This window comes from Amblyomma mixtum, chromosome 10 (assembly GCF_055824585.1).
Source record: "Amblyomma mixtum isolate Tamu chromosome 10, ASM5582458v1, whole genome shotgun sequence".
In the NCBI taxonomy this organism is placed as follows: Eukaryota; Metazoa; Arthropoda; class Arachnida; order Ixodida; family Ixodidae; genus Amblyomma; species Amblyomma mixtum.
This window is the reverse complement of record NC_143021.1, coordinates 156,931,669-156,948,126: the sequence shown is the minus strand read 5'-3', so window position 1 is coordinate 156,948,126 and position 16,458 is coordinate 156,931,669. Positions and strand designations below refer to the sequence as shown.

Genomic DNA, 16,458 nt, shown 5'->3' with positions numbered 1-16,458 from the left:
CATAAAAATTACGTAAGTGCTGAAGGAATTGTTTTATATGAAATTAAATGACATATTTAGAATTGGCACACAAAAATACATATTCCCTGAGGATTTCTTAGCTGTGACTTCATTCATAAAATTTTTTTTTCAAGACCAAGCACCCCCCTCAAAAAATGAAGTGTCTAACTCACCAAAGTTTGCACAGGCAGAAATGCAGAGCAACCTCTGCGAATGGCTTTGCTGCCACAGCCAGTGGCTAGTCAATACCAGAGCACACCATTAGCAACAGGCTGCACGTGAATGCAGAGATTTATTTTACTACAGACAAACAGAACTCCGACTCATTGGTCATCAGTTTGAGATCAATCAGCAGTCATTGCTGAGGTAGCAAAGGGGACTTCGCCAAACTTGTTCCATATTCGGTATTCCAGCGACTGCACCTCATAGTCTGCAATGGAAAGGAAGGCATTTTTTTGTCACAACACACCAGGTCGTCTCATACTATTTCTCGAAAATGAGCAGCGACAGATCCCACCAAAGGTGACAAGTGAGGCGTCAGTATTTGCAGCATCTCTTTCAAGAAAAATATCATTATTCCACAAATAGAATTTTAAAAATCCACGTTTCGCATCCAAGTCCCCCCAGACTACGTGAGCACAGAAGACACACTCTTGATAGCTGTCACATTCCACCAACGCATCATTTAGAGTTCAGGCCCAAGTATGAAAAGTGCCCTTTCTTTAAGCAGAGCCTTCTTAGTAATGAAGAGCAAATGCGCAAAGCACCATGAAACACATTTCATCTTACGTACTAATTCCAAAAGTGCAGTGCATCAAAGACAAGGAATGAAGAACAAGGTGAACACACACAGCAATTTGTATGCTCGCCTTGCTCTACGCCCTTGTCTTTGATGCACTGCAACTTGGAGATACGAACCAATAGACTTGAACATCAATGTTATCGGCATACCAAGTTACGTTACACTGAATTCTAGGTTGCATATTTTCTGCTCTGTAATAATACGAGACATTAATTCATCTGAACACTGGTGTTAAGCTTCCAGGTGTTGCATTTTTCCTGGCAGCTACATTTTCATGAGCCAGTCTTTGACTAGCTCACATAGAAACCCATGCAATATAAACTCGGCTGTTACATCACAATAGTGGTAGAGTTCCCACGTATTACCTCACGAATGCCACCTCACACTAGTGTCTTACCCCACACCAGCACTTTGACAGCCTATGTTTACTGCACGACCCACGGCCAAAGCGAGACTCTACCCGCCATCAGCAATGAACTACTGGCAAGTTGAGTGGGATGTCAGGGTAGCCAGTATTGGGATACCTAATATTGGTCGGCATTGGGATATCTTGGGATATCTAATATTGGCCAGCATTGGGATATTTAAAATCGGCCAAACTAATGCAAATGCAAGCGCGAAAATTAAGCTATGCTGGCACAGATGGCACGCGGGCAATGCTGGTTGCACTGTTTGGCTCCAAGGTCTTTGTTGCTGCCACTCGCCTTTTTCTTGACCGCTGCAGCTTAAACGACGCAGTTACTAGATTCTAACAGATGAGCGTCCTGCAGAATCAAAGCACCCGCTACGAAAAGAGTGCAGATGCACTCGTGTGCCACAACCTAATCTAACCTAACATAACGTAACATAACCTAACCTAACCTAAAATTTGAAGAGTGGGATTCTGCCAACATGACAGAGGATTAACCATGGATTGATTGCAATATTATGAACATCGGTTGCCACCATTGGCTGGATGGCCTCCTGCATGGAGAATTCCCGCTTTGTTCCTGAGCTGTACCCAGCTACAGAATGAAATTTAAGGCCTTAACTTGTTGCGAGTGTAAGATGGAAAAAAAATCAAAAGAAACACTGCGTGTGTTTACCAACGTTTGATGCCTATCTTGATTAAACACAAGTTTTAGAGAGAAAGACAATGTTTAAACTGCCTTTAATCTGCTATTACGAACTAGCAATTTCAAAGAAATCTCCGAAGAAAAACATTCTGTAAAGTATACAGGCTATGAGAAAGCGTCTTGCAGGATTAACAAGGAGCTTTTGGCACCCCTTCTAGACCACCAGTGCTTCACTCGTGCCTTGAGTGTACATCAGCCTCATTATCATCGAGTTTCGCCCACCCTCAGACAGGGTTCTTCTCTCAGCGACCTTCACTTTTGTTTAAGAACAGCTGCATCTATATTGGTGCAGGAAATTTCACAAGCTTGCTGCTCCACATCACTCCACATCCCCTCCACATCGCTCCATATCCACATCTACTCCACATCGCTCCACATCCGCATCACTCCACATCCACATCTACTCCACATCCCACATCCACATCGCTCCGCATCCACTCCACATCGCTCCACATCACTCCACATCCACATCGCCCCACATCCACATCACTCCACATTGCATTACATCCACTCCACATCGCTCCACATCCCACATCCACATCGCTCCACATCCCACATCCGTACCACTCCACATCCACTCCACATCCCACATCCACATCGCTCCGCATCGCTCCACATCCCACATCCGCATCACTTCACATCGCTCCACATCCACTCCATATCCCACATCCACATCACTCCACATCGCTCCACATCCCACATCTGCATCACTCCACATCGCTCCACATCCCACATCCGCATCGCTCCACATCTCACATCCACATCACTCCACATCCCACATCGCTCCACATCCCACATCCGCATCGCTCCACATCCACATCCCACATCCGCATCACTCCACATCCACATCGCTCCCCATCCCACATCCGCATCGCTCCACACCCCCCATCCACATCACTCCACATCCCACATCCGCATCACTCCACATCCACTCCACATCCCACATCTACATCACTCCACATCCACATCGACCCCACATCGCTCCACATCCACATCTACTCCACATCCCACATCCACATCGCTCCGCATTCACTCCACATCGCCCCACATCCCACATCGCCCCACATCCCAAATCCGCATCACTCCACATCCACATCGCTCCACATCCACTCCACATTGCATTACATCCACTCCACATCGCTCCACATCCCACATCCACATCGCTCCACATCCCCCATCCACATCACTCCGCATCCCACATCTGCATCACTCCACATCCCACATCTGCATCACTCCACATCGCTCCACATCCCACATCCACATCACTCCACATCCCACATCCGCATCGCTCCACATCCACATCCCACATCCGCACCACTCCACATCGCTCCACATCTCACATCCGCATCACTCCACATCCCACATCTGCATCGCTCCACATCCCACATCTGCATCACTCCACATCCCACATCCGCATCACTCCACATCTCACATCCGCATCACTCCACATCCCACATCCACATCACTCCACATCCCACATTCGCATCACTCCACATCACTCCACATCCCACATCCGCATCACTCCACATCCACATCGCTCCCCATCCCACATCCGCATTGCTCCACACCCCACATCCACATCACTCCACATCCGCATCACTCCACATCCCACATCCACATCACTCCACATCCACATCTACTCCACATCCACTCCACATCCCACATCTGCATCACTCCACATCCACATCGACCCCACATCGCTCCACATCCACATCTACTCCACATCCCACATCCGCATCACTCCACATTGCTCCACATCCATATCTACTTCACATTGCTCCACATCACTGCCCCAGTTACATTTCTCCTGCCTTCACATCCACTATGACAGTTGTGATACACCAAACAGAGCACACATTAGATTTAGTAGAGCAGAACGTTGGGCCAGTTGGTGTATCGACATATTCAAGAAAACTTTGTGCAGAATGACACAAGACGGATGGAGAAACACGTACACACACACGAGCACACAACCGAGCGCACACACAAGCGCTCGTGTGTGTGTAAGTGTGTGTGTACGTGTTTCTCCATCCGTCTTGTGTCATTCTGCACAAAGTTTTCTTGAACACACTAGATGCTCTGCACTGTGTACTGATGAAACAAATTTGCCTCCCAAATACACACAAGCGGTGGACAAAATGAGATCCTACGCCATGAAACAGTACCCAATGAAAACCGAATTCATCTGAAATGGTCAGTCTCATGCAAGAAAAGCTTAACTCTTTCGCTACCGCGCCATAAGCCATCGTTCGCATATGATCGATTCAAATCACCCGCGCAAAAAAGCTTATTTTGGAGAGTCGTGGACGTGCTCCGCCATCTAGCTAGCGAGCTCAACAACTGCTCTTTCGATTGCAGCCTTGGTTTCAGTGTTTTGACATGAGGGGGCGCCATGAAAAATAAAACTGAACGGCCGAGCGTCAGCCGGAGAAAATGGCGTCCGCGTCGCCGCGCGCTCCTCGCAAGCGAAAGCTGACGCCGAGCCCGTCGGCCGGTTTCGGTTTCGTTTTTTGCGACTAAAGCAGCGGTTATTAGTCGGGCAACAATGTACAAACGTCGGATTTCAGTTTCGACAGCAAGACTTCGCCTCGGGAGCCTGGAAAGTCAGCGCGTACTTGCATGTAAGTTCCGTTTTCGTTCGCTGTGAGTTTTCTGCAGTGCATACGGTTTGTAATTGATGACAGTGGTTTATTTTTATGCTTCAAGGTCTTGACAATGTAAGGCGAAGGCAGTTTGCCAAATGCTCAAGGTCGCGCCGCGTTTTTCAACCAAGACGACAGCTAGGTGTCCATATCGGCACATCGCTGCGGAGCGGCGCTCGGAGGTTCGCTCGACTTCTCGACTTTTTTTTGATGCTCTTCACGGCGGAAATGATGAAGACCGTGTGCGGAAACGCTAATAAGTATGCATTGATGAAGATTTTCAGCAAGTTCGGCGTGACGGCTCATGAGAAGATGTGAATCTGTTGCAGATGCTGATGTTCATTGGAATCATCGTATACATTGGAATTGTTGACCTGCCACGACTGTATCGCTACTGAAATACCAGAATAATCTATTCTGGCCCTCTGCCATCAAAAATAATTTCTCAAAATTGGTTTTTCGCTTTTTTTTTGTTTTTTTGCACGTAACGGACCCGGATGATTCTGTGGCGGCAGCATGTATTGGCAAGACTTGTAAAGTGTCCTGGCTTTTGAACCACATCACTAAAACTTATTTCATCGATCCTGATGTTTTAGAGCTTGCCTAAAAAGCCAAATTTTATCACCTGGCTTTCAGGGAGCAGCTCATTCGAGAAATCTTCGTGTATGATGAGGGAAAAGAAGTCCACGCCCCCAATCCTCCCATAGAATCCATTCAACACCAACCGAAAAAAAATGAAAAAAAGGAGAAACTACAAGCTCGGCTATCAGAGAAAAAGGGAGGAACAAAGATAAAACCTTATGTGAAGCACCTGTCAGTCTACCTCTGCTTCACACCTTCACCCCTGATTGCTCTTCACAGTGGCACCACAGTCATGACCCCTGGCTTGACAGGCCATGGAAAGTGCAGTAAATTTTTCTCATAGCTGAAACTGTGAATAATGACAGCTATAAACATGTGCAACAGTTTGTATATTCCAGTTTTCCTCTAATCAAGTTCTGGCTTAGTGCAGCTGGTAATTTTTGTTTTTGCTATATACTTTTTTTGTGTTTTTAGCAAATTTCACAAATAAATGTTCATTTACTTTCGCACACACAACTCTTCTGTCTGTTCCATTCAGAAGTGTAACTAATAAGCTACAATTTCATGCATTGCAATATGTGCTGGGTGTATTAGTTCTTGTGAAAAAAATTTTTCTTTCAGTACACTCCAAATCGTCCATTTTTCCGCGGTAGCGAAAGAGTTAATGAGGGTATGGCATCTTACCGACAGACAGCTTGTACTTCACCAGAGGTGTGACCAGGATAGACTTCGAGTCAAGGCTGCATCCACTCAATGTCCCATGGGTCATTCGGAAATCCACCTGCAACACAGCAAGAAATGCACAGACGATCATATTGTCACAGGCCAGACGGAGAACAGTCGTAGACGTAGAGGGGGACCGCAGAACGGCCGAGAGTTTTAATCGCCCAGAACAGAGCCAGCTCGAGCGCGCCTCACGCGAACGCGACCACTTCGTCCTCGTCACGGCTTAGCGTGCAGGTAGCTCGAGCCAGGTCCGTGGCAATATGATGTGATGCAACAGACATGCATTAGCAGTATTGCTTGTATGTTTCGCTTCTACACTGATCACCTTCCCAATGCATCTTCGGGTTTAATTGTGCCAACACTTTTTTGTACCACTCCTGCATGTGGATAGAGGCTTCTGGAGGTTGGAGGTGGGTTGGTGGAGCTCCTGAAGGGTGGATGTGGGTGGGTTGAGGCTCATGGGTGGGGGATGCATTTTAATGCATCAGAAGCCCCACTGTGAGCACCCACCGGTGTGGGCATACGTAAGACTGCGTACACAGAAGAGCTATCTGCAATGGTTGGCAGGTTTCAGAGTGGAGAGGAGGAAGAGGCCAGAAGGTGGCTGCCACAGGAAGAGCCCTCCCGAAAAACAGTCACGAATGACTCAGCAAAAATGAACATGACGAGGAAAGACTAAAACAAATGGGCAAGAAAACTGGAGGGAACAACAAGGCTTCGTCTTAAAGGAGCACTGAAGAGGGATCTGAGCTCGTCTTTTTGCCACGGGAACTTGATCTACACGTTCCCAGCATTCTCAGGAACTTCTATTTATTGCCCTGTGTGGCCGATTTCCCTAATTAAATTGGATTAACGTACGGCTCCCACCTTTTTTTTTAATTCCCTGTATATGGTGGGAGGAGTCCACCAATGCATGGAGTGTCTTTCAGGCAGTGGCGTGGCGACTTTGCTTTTGCTTTTATTTTGTTTTTTCAGGTTTCCGTGAATGAATAGGTCTAATCTGTCCGTCTAATCTGGCCTGTCCTTCGCTAGTTGCGGCCACCCCACTTCCGCAAATTTCTTAATCTCATCCTCCCATCTAACTTTCTGCCGGCCCCTACTACGCTCGCCTTCTCTCGGAATCCACTCCATTACCCTTAAGGACCAGTGGTTGTCTTGCCTTCGCATCACATGCCCTGCCCAAGCCCATTTCTTTCTCTTGATTTCAACTAGGATGTTATTAACACACGTTTGTTCCCTCACCGAATCCACCCGCTTCCGATCTCTTAACGTTACACCTATCATTTTTCTTTCCATAGCTCGCTGTGTTGTCCTTAACTCTCTTCGTTAGCCTCCACGTTTCTGCCCCATAGGTGAGTACCGGTAAGATACAGCTGTTGTATACTTTTGTCTTGAGAGATATTGGTAAGAAACCATGAATTAAATGGTTTTCAGACTTTACAGGCGTTTTTCTCGAAACATTTTTGGAGTTTTGTGCACCTTTCCCTCAGGAACTATAGGCAAACAAAATTTTCACATGTTAATTATTGGAATTTACTTAACTAGAATCAATAGCCTAGGTACATTTGTATTTTTCTGACTAAAAGAAAACATTCAGATGTGGCAATTTTACTGCATTGACAAAGATAAAAACATGACAAATCTATAGCTTTTGTTAGAAGTGCATAACTTTAGTTCAACTTGGGTAAAGCGTTGGTAGCTACTTTCAGACAAAATTGCAACCCTCTGCGGATAGTAGAATGTTAGAAAAATGTACATTAGCGAAAAAACTAAAAAATTCGAAAAATATTCAACAAAATTTAAAACTAGTTATGCGCTCTACTGCAAGGTGCATCTATGTTTAAGATCCCTTGCAAATTTTAAAGCCACAACTTCTATTGCAACTGCTGTACAACCAAGTTTTGAAACTCATTTTCAAAGTCTCACCCCACTTCAATGCATTGTAAACGCATAATACAATTAAGTGCTCCTTAAATTTTTTTATAGGTGGGTGCCCGGAAGGTACCCCAAATTGATAGAGTTGCTGACGTGACTTCAATCCCTCACGCACTCTCTCTCTGGCATGCACGCAAACACGCACACAACCCTGGTCCTTGGAGACATTGATGAAGATGTCAGTACTGAGATTCATGCCAGAACAAAGAGCACAGGACTCGGCACAACGCTGGTTTCACACAAAAATGGCCTTGAAAGGTTTATTGCCAAAGTGTTCTCTGCAATCTTTGAAATATGTAAGCTGACTATTCACCGGCGGAAAAACAGCCATCTCAGAACCATCTGGGGTGCACTAAAACCATGTCCCTTACTCACCAGCACACACAAAGTGAACCAGGGCGGGAGAAGCCTTGGGGTGCTTGCCAATCTGTTTCAAATAAGCACCCTGAGGCTTTCCCCTCCCTCGGTCACTTTGTGCGAGCCAAGAAACCGTCTGTCCACCCTCTTTCTACTCCAGACTCTGCAGCAGGCCACTGAATGTAGTCAGCGCGTGAAACACTTTGTGCAGCAAATATGATAAGCCCAGAAGGTCACCTCACATTTTTAAGTTTGCCATCGCCAGATTTCTATACTTCGTTTCATACATAGCAAGCAACGCTGCGGAGGTCGCTGAAGTAGTGCGTCCACAAAACTCCGCCGCGTATTATTCTGCCGCATATCAGTCGTTCTTCTCTAAACTCGGGTGATTGATTGGACGAATACAAAGAGCGGTATAAAATGATATGGTAACATTGAAAATGACAGTCGAAGCTGTGAGGCGCTCAGTGTTTGGGCTCTCTGGCCATAATTTTCATGGAGAGTGAACTACTTTTTGGGTGCGGATTTAGTAGGAGCGATTCGCCCTGCCAACCGCGTATCATACCACCAGGTGTACTTTTTGCTTCTCAAAATCTCGCCAAGTCGCAGGACGAAAATGTGGCAAGAGGTAAAACGAAGTCCAGGAGGTGCCAGTCATGGCACTTAAAGGCCTACTTGACCGAAATTTTTCAAACCGTAAAGAGGTTGTTTTCTCATAGTACACCCCCGTATTAGGCTACCCACAAAACATTACGCTCCAGTTTCAAGCAGTTACGGTGAAAAAGGCATGCAAAAATCGGAGTTTTCAATACCGAAACTGGAAAAATGGGCGCCATTGCTGCCCGCCGGAAGTGACGCACGTTTGAGACTGGAGTCCGGACAGGTTCGGAGCGTCTGCTCGTTGCGGCTCGTGCAAAGCACTGGTACCAGTAGCGCGTGCAGCGCTCTGTGCGATAAATACTGGTTATATATAAAAACACACATCTTAAAACGGATGAAACGCCCTAGAAAAAGTTTTAAACGTGTTTTATTTGCTGTAGTAGACTAGAAAACTCCTGGCTCAACCTCAGCGAAGACGATCGCGCCGCAAGGCTAGTGAGCGCTGTTTGCCTGGCAGTATTCGATTACAGCTTGTGCAAAGTTCGGATATAGCGGAGGAAGGAAGCATATTCAAATGGAGGCCAAGTAGAAGTGCTTGTATTATAAAGTCGGCTTTTTTGAGCGGGCACGCGCGTGCCAATAGCACATGTGCGCTCTGCTGTGCGTGCAATATGGTTGTTGTCTTGATAAAAAAAAAATGACCTGCCTTCTCCTTTTCCTTCTCATTTTTCTCCCCCGTCGAAAGGTATTGCTGCCTGTGCACATAAATTCGGAACAGGTGCTCTGAACGCGAGGTAAATCATTAAAAAAAGCCGGATGTCTAAAAAGGGAGCTCAAGAGAATTAAGCGCTGCGTTAAGTGAAAGAATATGCCAGAAGCAAAATTTTTGTTGCAAAATAAATATATATTTTTCTCTTCGAGGACCGCGGCATCAATGCGGTGCCGATGATGGGCTGGTTCATCATTGCGCGCCTCGGTCGGGCAAGCCACTACGCGTTGCGAAATACATGCCGATTCAAATGAACAAAAACTTACGAGCTACATTCATTACAGTATTTACCTAAAACCACTTAAAACCCATGTACTGCAGGGATGGAAAAGTTTTTCTAATCTTTTCAAACCACACAGCTGGGCAGAACGACGTGGTTGCCGAACCCCAGTCAACCGTATACGCCCACTGCGCAAATTACCGTAGGCAGTGTCTCTATCGATTGAGTAATAATGCAGAACATATAATCAAAATTGTTTGAAAATATCATCATTCAAATAACATGCATTCAGCTCTCTGGGATCTTGAAGACGCGGCTCGAATGGCAACGCTGAAGCTTCCTGTAATCGACCTCAAGTCTGAATGGCGAAGAAAGTCGACGTTTTCATTAACGCTCATGTGGCCTTCCAGGATTCTCAGCCCGGCCTGCAAATCTTCGAGGCAGTGGATACACTCGGCGCACGAAGGCATTATTGCGCATTGGGCAGAGCTGTACCTACAATAAACGCGTGCGTATGTTGATTCCTTTTCAGACGAAGCAGACCTTTCCTTAGACTTCTGCCTGGTGTAAACAACGTGCCGTCAAAAGGGCCTTGCTCGATGAGCAAAGCCGTCCACTTTAGCTTCTGAACGGGCTTAGCTTGCTTGTGACAAGCGGTTTCCTCGTCCTCTTTATTCTCCAGATTAGAAACGCTTCGAAGCCTTTCTTCTCCGAATTGTAATCCGGATCGTGGCATATGCTTTGCCGATCGGGCCAGAAACACGTACGTGCTCTGATGCATGATGCAGACTGGGAGAGGTCTGTTGACAAAGCCCAACCCACAAAAGGGGTTAGCGCGAGGCAGAAGCGTCAGTCACCCACCATTATCTTTTTTGAAGAAGAGAGGGGGAATTCACGTTAAAACCTGAGCTCCAGACAGCTTTCGAGATCGGGGGTGAAGGGCAGTGGCCGAGAGGTATACATGGTGCTTTCCGCATTCCTCGTATTCCTTTCCGTGGCCACACACTGCGTCGACATGATGCCATCAGTTTATTTTTCTCGGAGACCATCGAGCTTCGCGGTGAAAACAGCCAGAAACGCGCCTGAAGAAGAGCTTACAAGAGGCGCGCACTCACTTCAGAACGCCTGAAACTGGCGAGCCGGCGATGCCGGTGTCTCAATTGTGCGTCATTTCCTGTCAGGTTTGTTAGTTGTCCGGCACACCGCTAGGGGACTGCGTCGTCTGCTACAGTGGTTTTTGAATGCTTCTAACTAAAATTCTAGATGCTTCACAGCCCTAATATTAAATATAAATATTGATAATAACATGCACAATATATCGAGCGCAAAATTAGCCGAAGTAAACTTTCGGTCAAGTAGGCCTTTAAGATTTATCGCTACTAAATTTATTTATTTATTTATTTATTAAAAATACCTCAAGGGCCCTCGGGTGAGGGCTTTACATGAGGGGTGGGCTAGCAACCTGGTGTTAATAACAGATTTTTTGCGATGGCTTTCTTGAAATGGTCTGGGTTTGTATGAAGGATGGTATGACAAGTTACACTGAAGCAAAAGCTCTGCCCGACAGCAGTACAGGTGGAATTGAAAAAATATTCACTGAGCTCATCATGCTGTGGCTCCAGAATTTTCATCACAGAGGAACAGCGTTTATGGCCGAGGTCATGACTAATACTACACTGCAGCCAAACAAGCCACCAGAGACCAACTTAGAAGTACAGTTTTTGTCAAAAGTAACTAGGCTGCACGTTTTCCTTCGTATATTAGAGCTATTTTGCCAGCCCTCAAGCTCTAAATCTCTGTATGGTAAAGAGAACCGCTGTTCTCACCTTCAAATAACTTTTTGATCTTTAGCGAAGCCATGCAGGCTCTGTTATATGAATGAGAAGCAAACCATGGAGCCTGGTTACTTTTGACAAAGACTGTCGAATTCCTATGTCGAATTGAATACTAAACTATGTTTTTTAAAGGTGATCTTTGTACCATTTCCTAATCGTTGTTGTCAAATTGTGTTTGTTGCCAGAATTCATAACATATGTAGCCTTTATTAATAGGGAACATGGGCCCTGTCAAGCAGCGCTTTTTCCGGCTTTTTGCCCATGTTCCCGACATTGTGTACACATGATGTCAAATAAATCTGTCTGTCTGTCTGTCTGTACTTGTTGTTAGTACACGCTTGAAAAGAACAGTATGATACACAAAGATCGAGACTCATGAGGCGACACAGGATGATGACACAGGCACTCATTGGGCGTTCTCTTTCTGCGCGTATGCCAGATTTTTCTTTTTGAGAAAGCAACCGCTTCTTGGAATATGAAGCCTCTGTACCACATGTGACATTTGTCTGTGTGCAGGGGATTCTGCCGCGAATGTGCCATGCAGCCAGAAGTGTGTCCTATGTGAGATCCAGGAACGGATGAAAGCATCACCGTAAACAGCACTGCGGTTGCGCTTGCAGTTCTGCCTGGTCCCAGAAATATCGAACTAGTGGCGATAGCTTTGCAACAAAATGACTGCTTGCACGCTTGCAACACATGTCGATGTTGAACACAACAGTTCAAATGCCATTCTGCCCCAAGTGTCTACCATGTGTTCAGTTACTGCAACATGACGATGCTGGCATGACAAGGGCAGCTTGGCCAACCAGTGCCATGGCACAAGGTATTCTCCGTCTACTCAATGTGGGGTCAGAGGTCCACAATCATCATTAACAGATATCGTATTTACTCACATAATAATCGCACTTTTTTTTTTTCAAAAAAGTGACGCAAATTTAATGACGCAAATTTAATCATTACGAGCGGTAAATTTTTTACAAAATATTTTTTTGCACCGGCAACGCAAACAAGTTGCAGGCAGACAACCCTTGTCACACAGGCGTGCTACCCGCGGTTGCGCCACTAAATGCAGTTATCTCAAACAGAGCTCGGCGACGTTTACATCATTAACCGAGAAGGTAGAGTGCGAAAAGCGCACCAGCTGGCCCACTTCTAGAACGCACTTTCTTCGCACTAAATCCCATTCCAAGAGCAATGCATCAAAATAGGCAGTGTGTATAGTGCTGCGCGACGGCGCTTTTAGGCAGCCTTCGATCTCGTATGAAGGCGCAGCAGCCGCATACAACAGCAACATCCCGCAGCGCTCAAGCTACGCATTTTACCGCCGTTACGCCGAAAAATGTCCGGTCCCTGCCGCATTGTTGATGTACAGGGTCCGTCAAAAGTTCCCAGGCCACAGGGTCTGCTTTCAAGCGGCGTATACTGCCACTTACGATAGCATCAAAGACATCAAGGGTCTCAGAGGTGAGAATAGTACTTCTACTATCCGCTACAGAGATTTTTGGCTCCAGGGGTGTCGTAGCTGCCCAACTATAGCGCTCTAAAGCAGACCCTGTGGCCTGGGAACTTTTGGACGACCCTGTACTTAGGTGACACATTCACAACGCTTGGAGCACTGGTTTCCGTGCACTTACTGCAATGTTGCCGCTAGCGAGCGCAGCGGACCACGACTCTCTGTACTCCCTAGCAGTCGCTAGGCCTAACTTGTTTCGTATCGAAGCCACAGTGGACGGAGCTTTCGAATTGACCAACGCTATAATGAATGGTCTACTTATGGCGCTGCCTTACTGACAACCTGATTGTTTCATATTAAAAGAAATATATACGATCGATTTCAGTGACGCCTTAGCAGCGGAGCTGGCGTACAAGCAGATCGGGTCATCCGCGCTGCAACGGCGGCCGCTGCTATGCGGCTGTGAACGTAAAACTAGCTTGTAACGCAGTTATTACTCCTAGCAGCAACTCAGTACAAATCAGTGATCCTCAAGGAGGATTCATTTTTGACATTCCCATATCTCAGGCCTTATTATTTACGAGAACAAGAAATTTTAGCTGGATCACCGCATCACTTTGTTCGTTGCACTGAAACCCGGATTGTTGGCAAGCCTTGTGACACCGGCGAACCGTGATTCGAGATAATCGTAGTTAAGTTTGGTATCCGCGGTTAAGCATAACCGCATTTAGACTGCCCATGTGACCGCAGGTCAACCATCAGGCGGCTGCTGCTGTAATGCTGACAGAGTCAAACAGATGGCAAGTACGATCATCGTCGGATAGACTCGACATTTTCGACATTGCAGCGGCAAGTTCGGGGTGCTATCATTACGCGGAGAATAACAAGAAAATGAATTTTGACAACAAAATTCGGGGGTACGATCATTACGCGAGTGCGATAATTATGCGAGTAAATATTGTGACGAAGACGAAGCTGGCAGTGGCGCGGGACGGAGCGCCCGCGTTAGGCCAGCGGCCATTAAATCATCTCATAGCCATCGTTCACCACGCCTCATTCTTCGGCAGGCCGCCGCGTTACATTTGGTGTGAGGTGCTGGGGTCCCTTCATCGCCAGCCTGGTCACGGAGCTTCGGCGTCCTGGGCCTGCCGTGGACGTCGGCCGTGAGTACCTGGTCAGCACCGCACGGCCGTGCCCCAGCCCGCCCGACCTGAACCGACCTCGCCGCTCACCCCAGCCCCGTCCCCCGCCCGGACCACACGACACGACGACCCAAGACCCCACCGACCCAAGACCCCACTGACCCAAGACCCAAACGTGAAGACACCGCCCCCCTGCCCCCGCCGTTCGGTGCGTCCAGAGACCTCGGCCGTCAGCTCCTGGCACCCTACAGCACGGATGCTTCGTGGACCGGGACTCATTCTCCCATCTTTCTCATCGTGGCGGCCAGCACTGCACCATCTTCTACATATTGTTCGATCCTTCACTCAAGACCATCGCCATTTCGCCGTCTGTTCGTCACCGATCGGGACGATTGCTCGGAGGCCCCGGGTAGTGTGACGAAGACGATGCTGGCAGTGGCGCAGGACAGAGCGCCCGCGCTAGGCCAGCGGCCATTAAATCATCTCATAGCCATCGTTCACCACGCCTCATTCTTCGGCTGGCCGCCGCGTTACAATATGATAATTTTCAAGCTTTGAACAACTTTGTCCTAAATTAAACGAATACCGTACAATACCTTCACAGCAGCGGTTGTGACTTCATGACCGTCAGGAGCTTGTGTGCTCCAACACATCGGCTGGGCAGTCCCCTCACAAAGGCGTCTTTTCACTTCACTGAGCAGGCTACCACCAAAAAAATAAAACCTCCACGTGAGTCCCCAGTGATCTGACCTGTGCATAGGACGTCAGGCCCGCGTAGAGGGCAGACGCATTTGTGTCAGAGGGTCTCTCCTCGAAGTGCACCGTGCCCGTCAGTGAAACTTCCTGGGAAGACGCCGGAAACTTCTGGCCTGAAAGGGACAACCAAGCATAAAGACACAGTAGAGATTAAAGGTGCACTGAAAAAGAATCTGAACTCGTCTTTTTGCCACGGGAACTCGATCCACACGTTCCCAACACTCCTAGAAACTTTGATTTATTGCCCTGTGCGGCCGGCCAATTTCCCTAATTTAATTCAAATTAACATCTGGCTCCCGGCTTTTTTTTTTGTTTTTAATTCCCGCATACGGTGGGAGGAGCTGACCAATGCATGGAGTGCCTTTCAGGCAGACACGTGGTGGCTTTGCTTTCACTTTTATTTTTTTTTTAGGTTTCTGTGAATTAATAGATCTAGTCAGAGGTTACATAGCTGCAAATTAGGCCCACAGAAATAAAAATAAGCGTGGACTCTTTGCTTTCGCCGATCACTACATACTATCACTCTGTCGATGGCAGAGCGGCAAGCCACCATGGGACTGGGTGAAAGGTTGGTCGACTCCTTCCACCGTCTGCGAGAAATTAAAAAAAAAATGCAGGAGCCGGGACATTTAATTGGATTTAAATAAGGGAAATCGGCTACACAGGACAATAATTTGAAGTTTCTAAGAGCGATTGGAACAAGTAGATCGATTTCCAGAGGTAAAAATACCAGTTCAGATTCCTCTTCACTGCGCCTTTTAACGCTTTGTGCAGCAGCAAGAGGACACGTGTCCCATTTGCTTCAACTGCTGGCAAACAGAAAACGGAAACACCTACGTACCATATTTTTGCACGCGGAGTGCTACCAAACTATCAAACAAGCCATTCGGTGTGGTTTCATATTTCATTGATTGGCTTCCTTAGTGTTCTGTGTGTGGGGGTAAAGTTTGGATAGATGCAACTTGGCGGGAACAAAAAAAAAATTCAAAACCTGTGGAGCTTTAGAGCCTTTTCCATCAGGCGACTGCCTCAGAATACTTCTTGAAGCAATTTTCATGTCTAATGCAGATTGTGTTAAATGTCCAAAAGAATGAGGCAAGGATACATACCACATTCGAGGCCTTTTTACATTGGTATACAAGTCACTACTGTGTACCCCCTTTTTTTTTTTACAGAACCAGTAGTCAAAACAGCTTCAATGCATGATGTCGTTTTCAAAGATGTTGGCCAAAACAGGTGCCGCCTGTTTTGGGTAACATCTTTTTGAGCAGTGCTGGCAGGACGATGGAAAAAGCATTGGATGAATTTCGTCGTTCGGATTTTCCGGTTCGTTAAAGACTACTTGGCGTTTACACGACCAGGCAGCTTCTGGCAGACGTTTTGAAGTTTTCCAATGAATGTAAACGTGGGCTGAAATTTACAACTGAGGCACCCAGCAACACAGAACTGCTGATTTTCGATTTGGCACCAGCACATGTGTGCTGGTGTTATCAACAGAGACCAGTCAAACCCTTGCTAAACTTC

General features: G+C 46.8%; 1 protein-coding gene across 1 annotated transcript in view; it reads right to left on the bottom strand.

The window, feature by feature from the left end:
- Positions 1-261: 261 nt before the first annotated feature.
- LOC149327454 (AP-5 complex subunit mu-1-like) overlaps positions 262-16,458 on the bottom strand; it is a 31,731-nt gene continuing 15,534 nt past the window's right edge. Inside the window, exons 6-8 of the mRNA XM_089564886.1 lie at positions 14,929-15,047; positions 5,826-5,922; positions 262-430 (exon numbers count right to left, since the gene is read on the bottom strand). Of these exons, the coding sequence (XP_089421012.1) occupies positions 345-430; positions 5,826-5,922; positions 14,929-15,047 (302 nt within the window). The 3' untranslated portion in view covers positions 262-344. The remainder of the gene's footprint in view (positions 431-5,825; positions 5,923-14,928; positions 15,048-16,458) is intronic.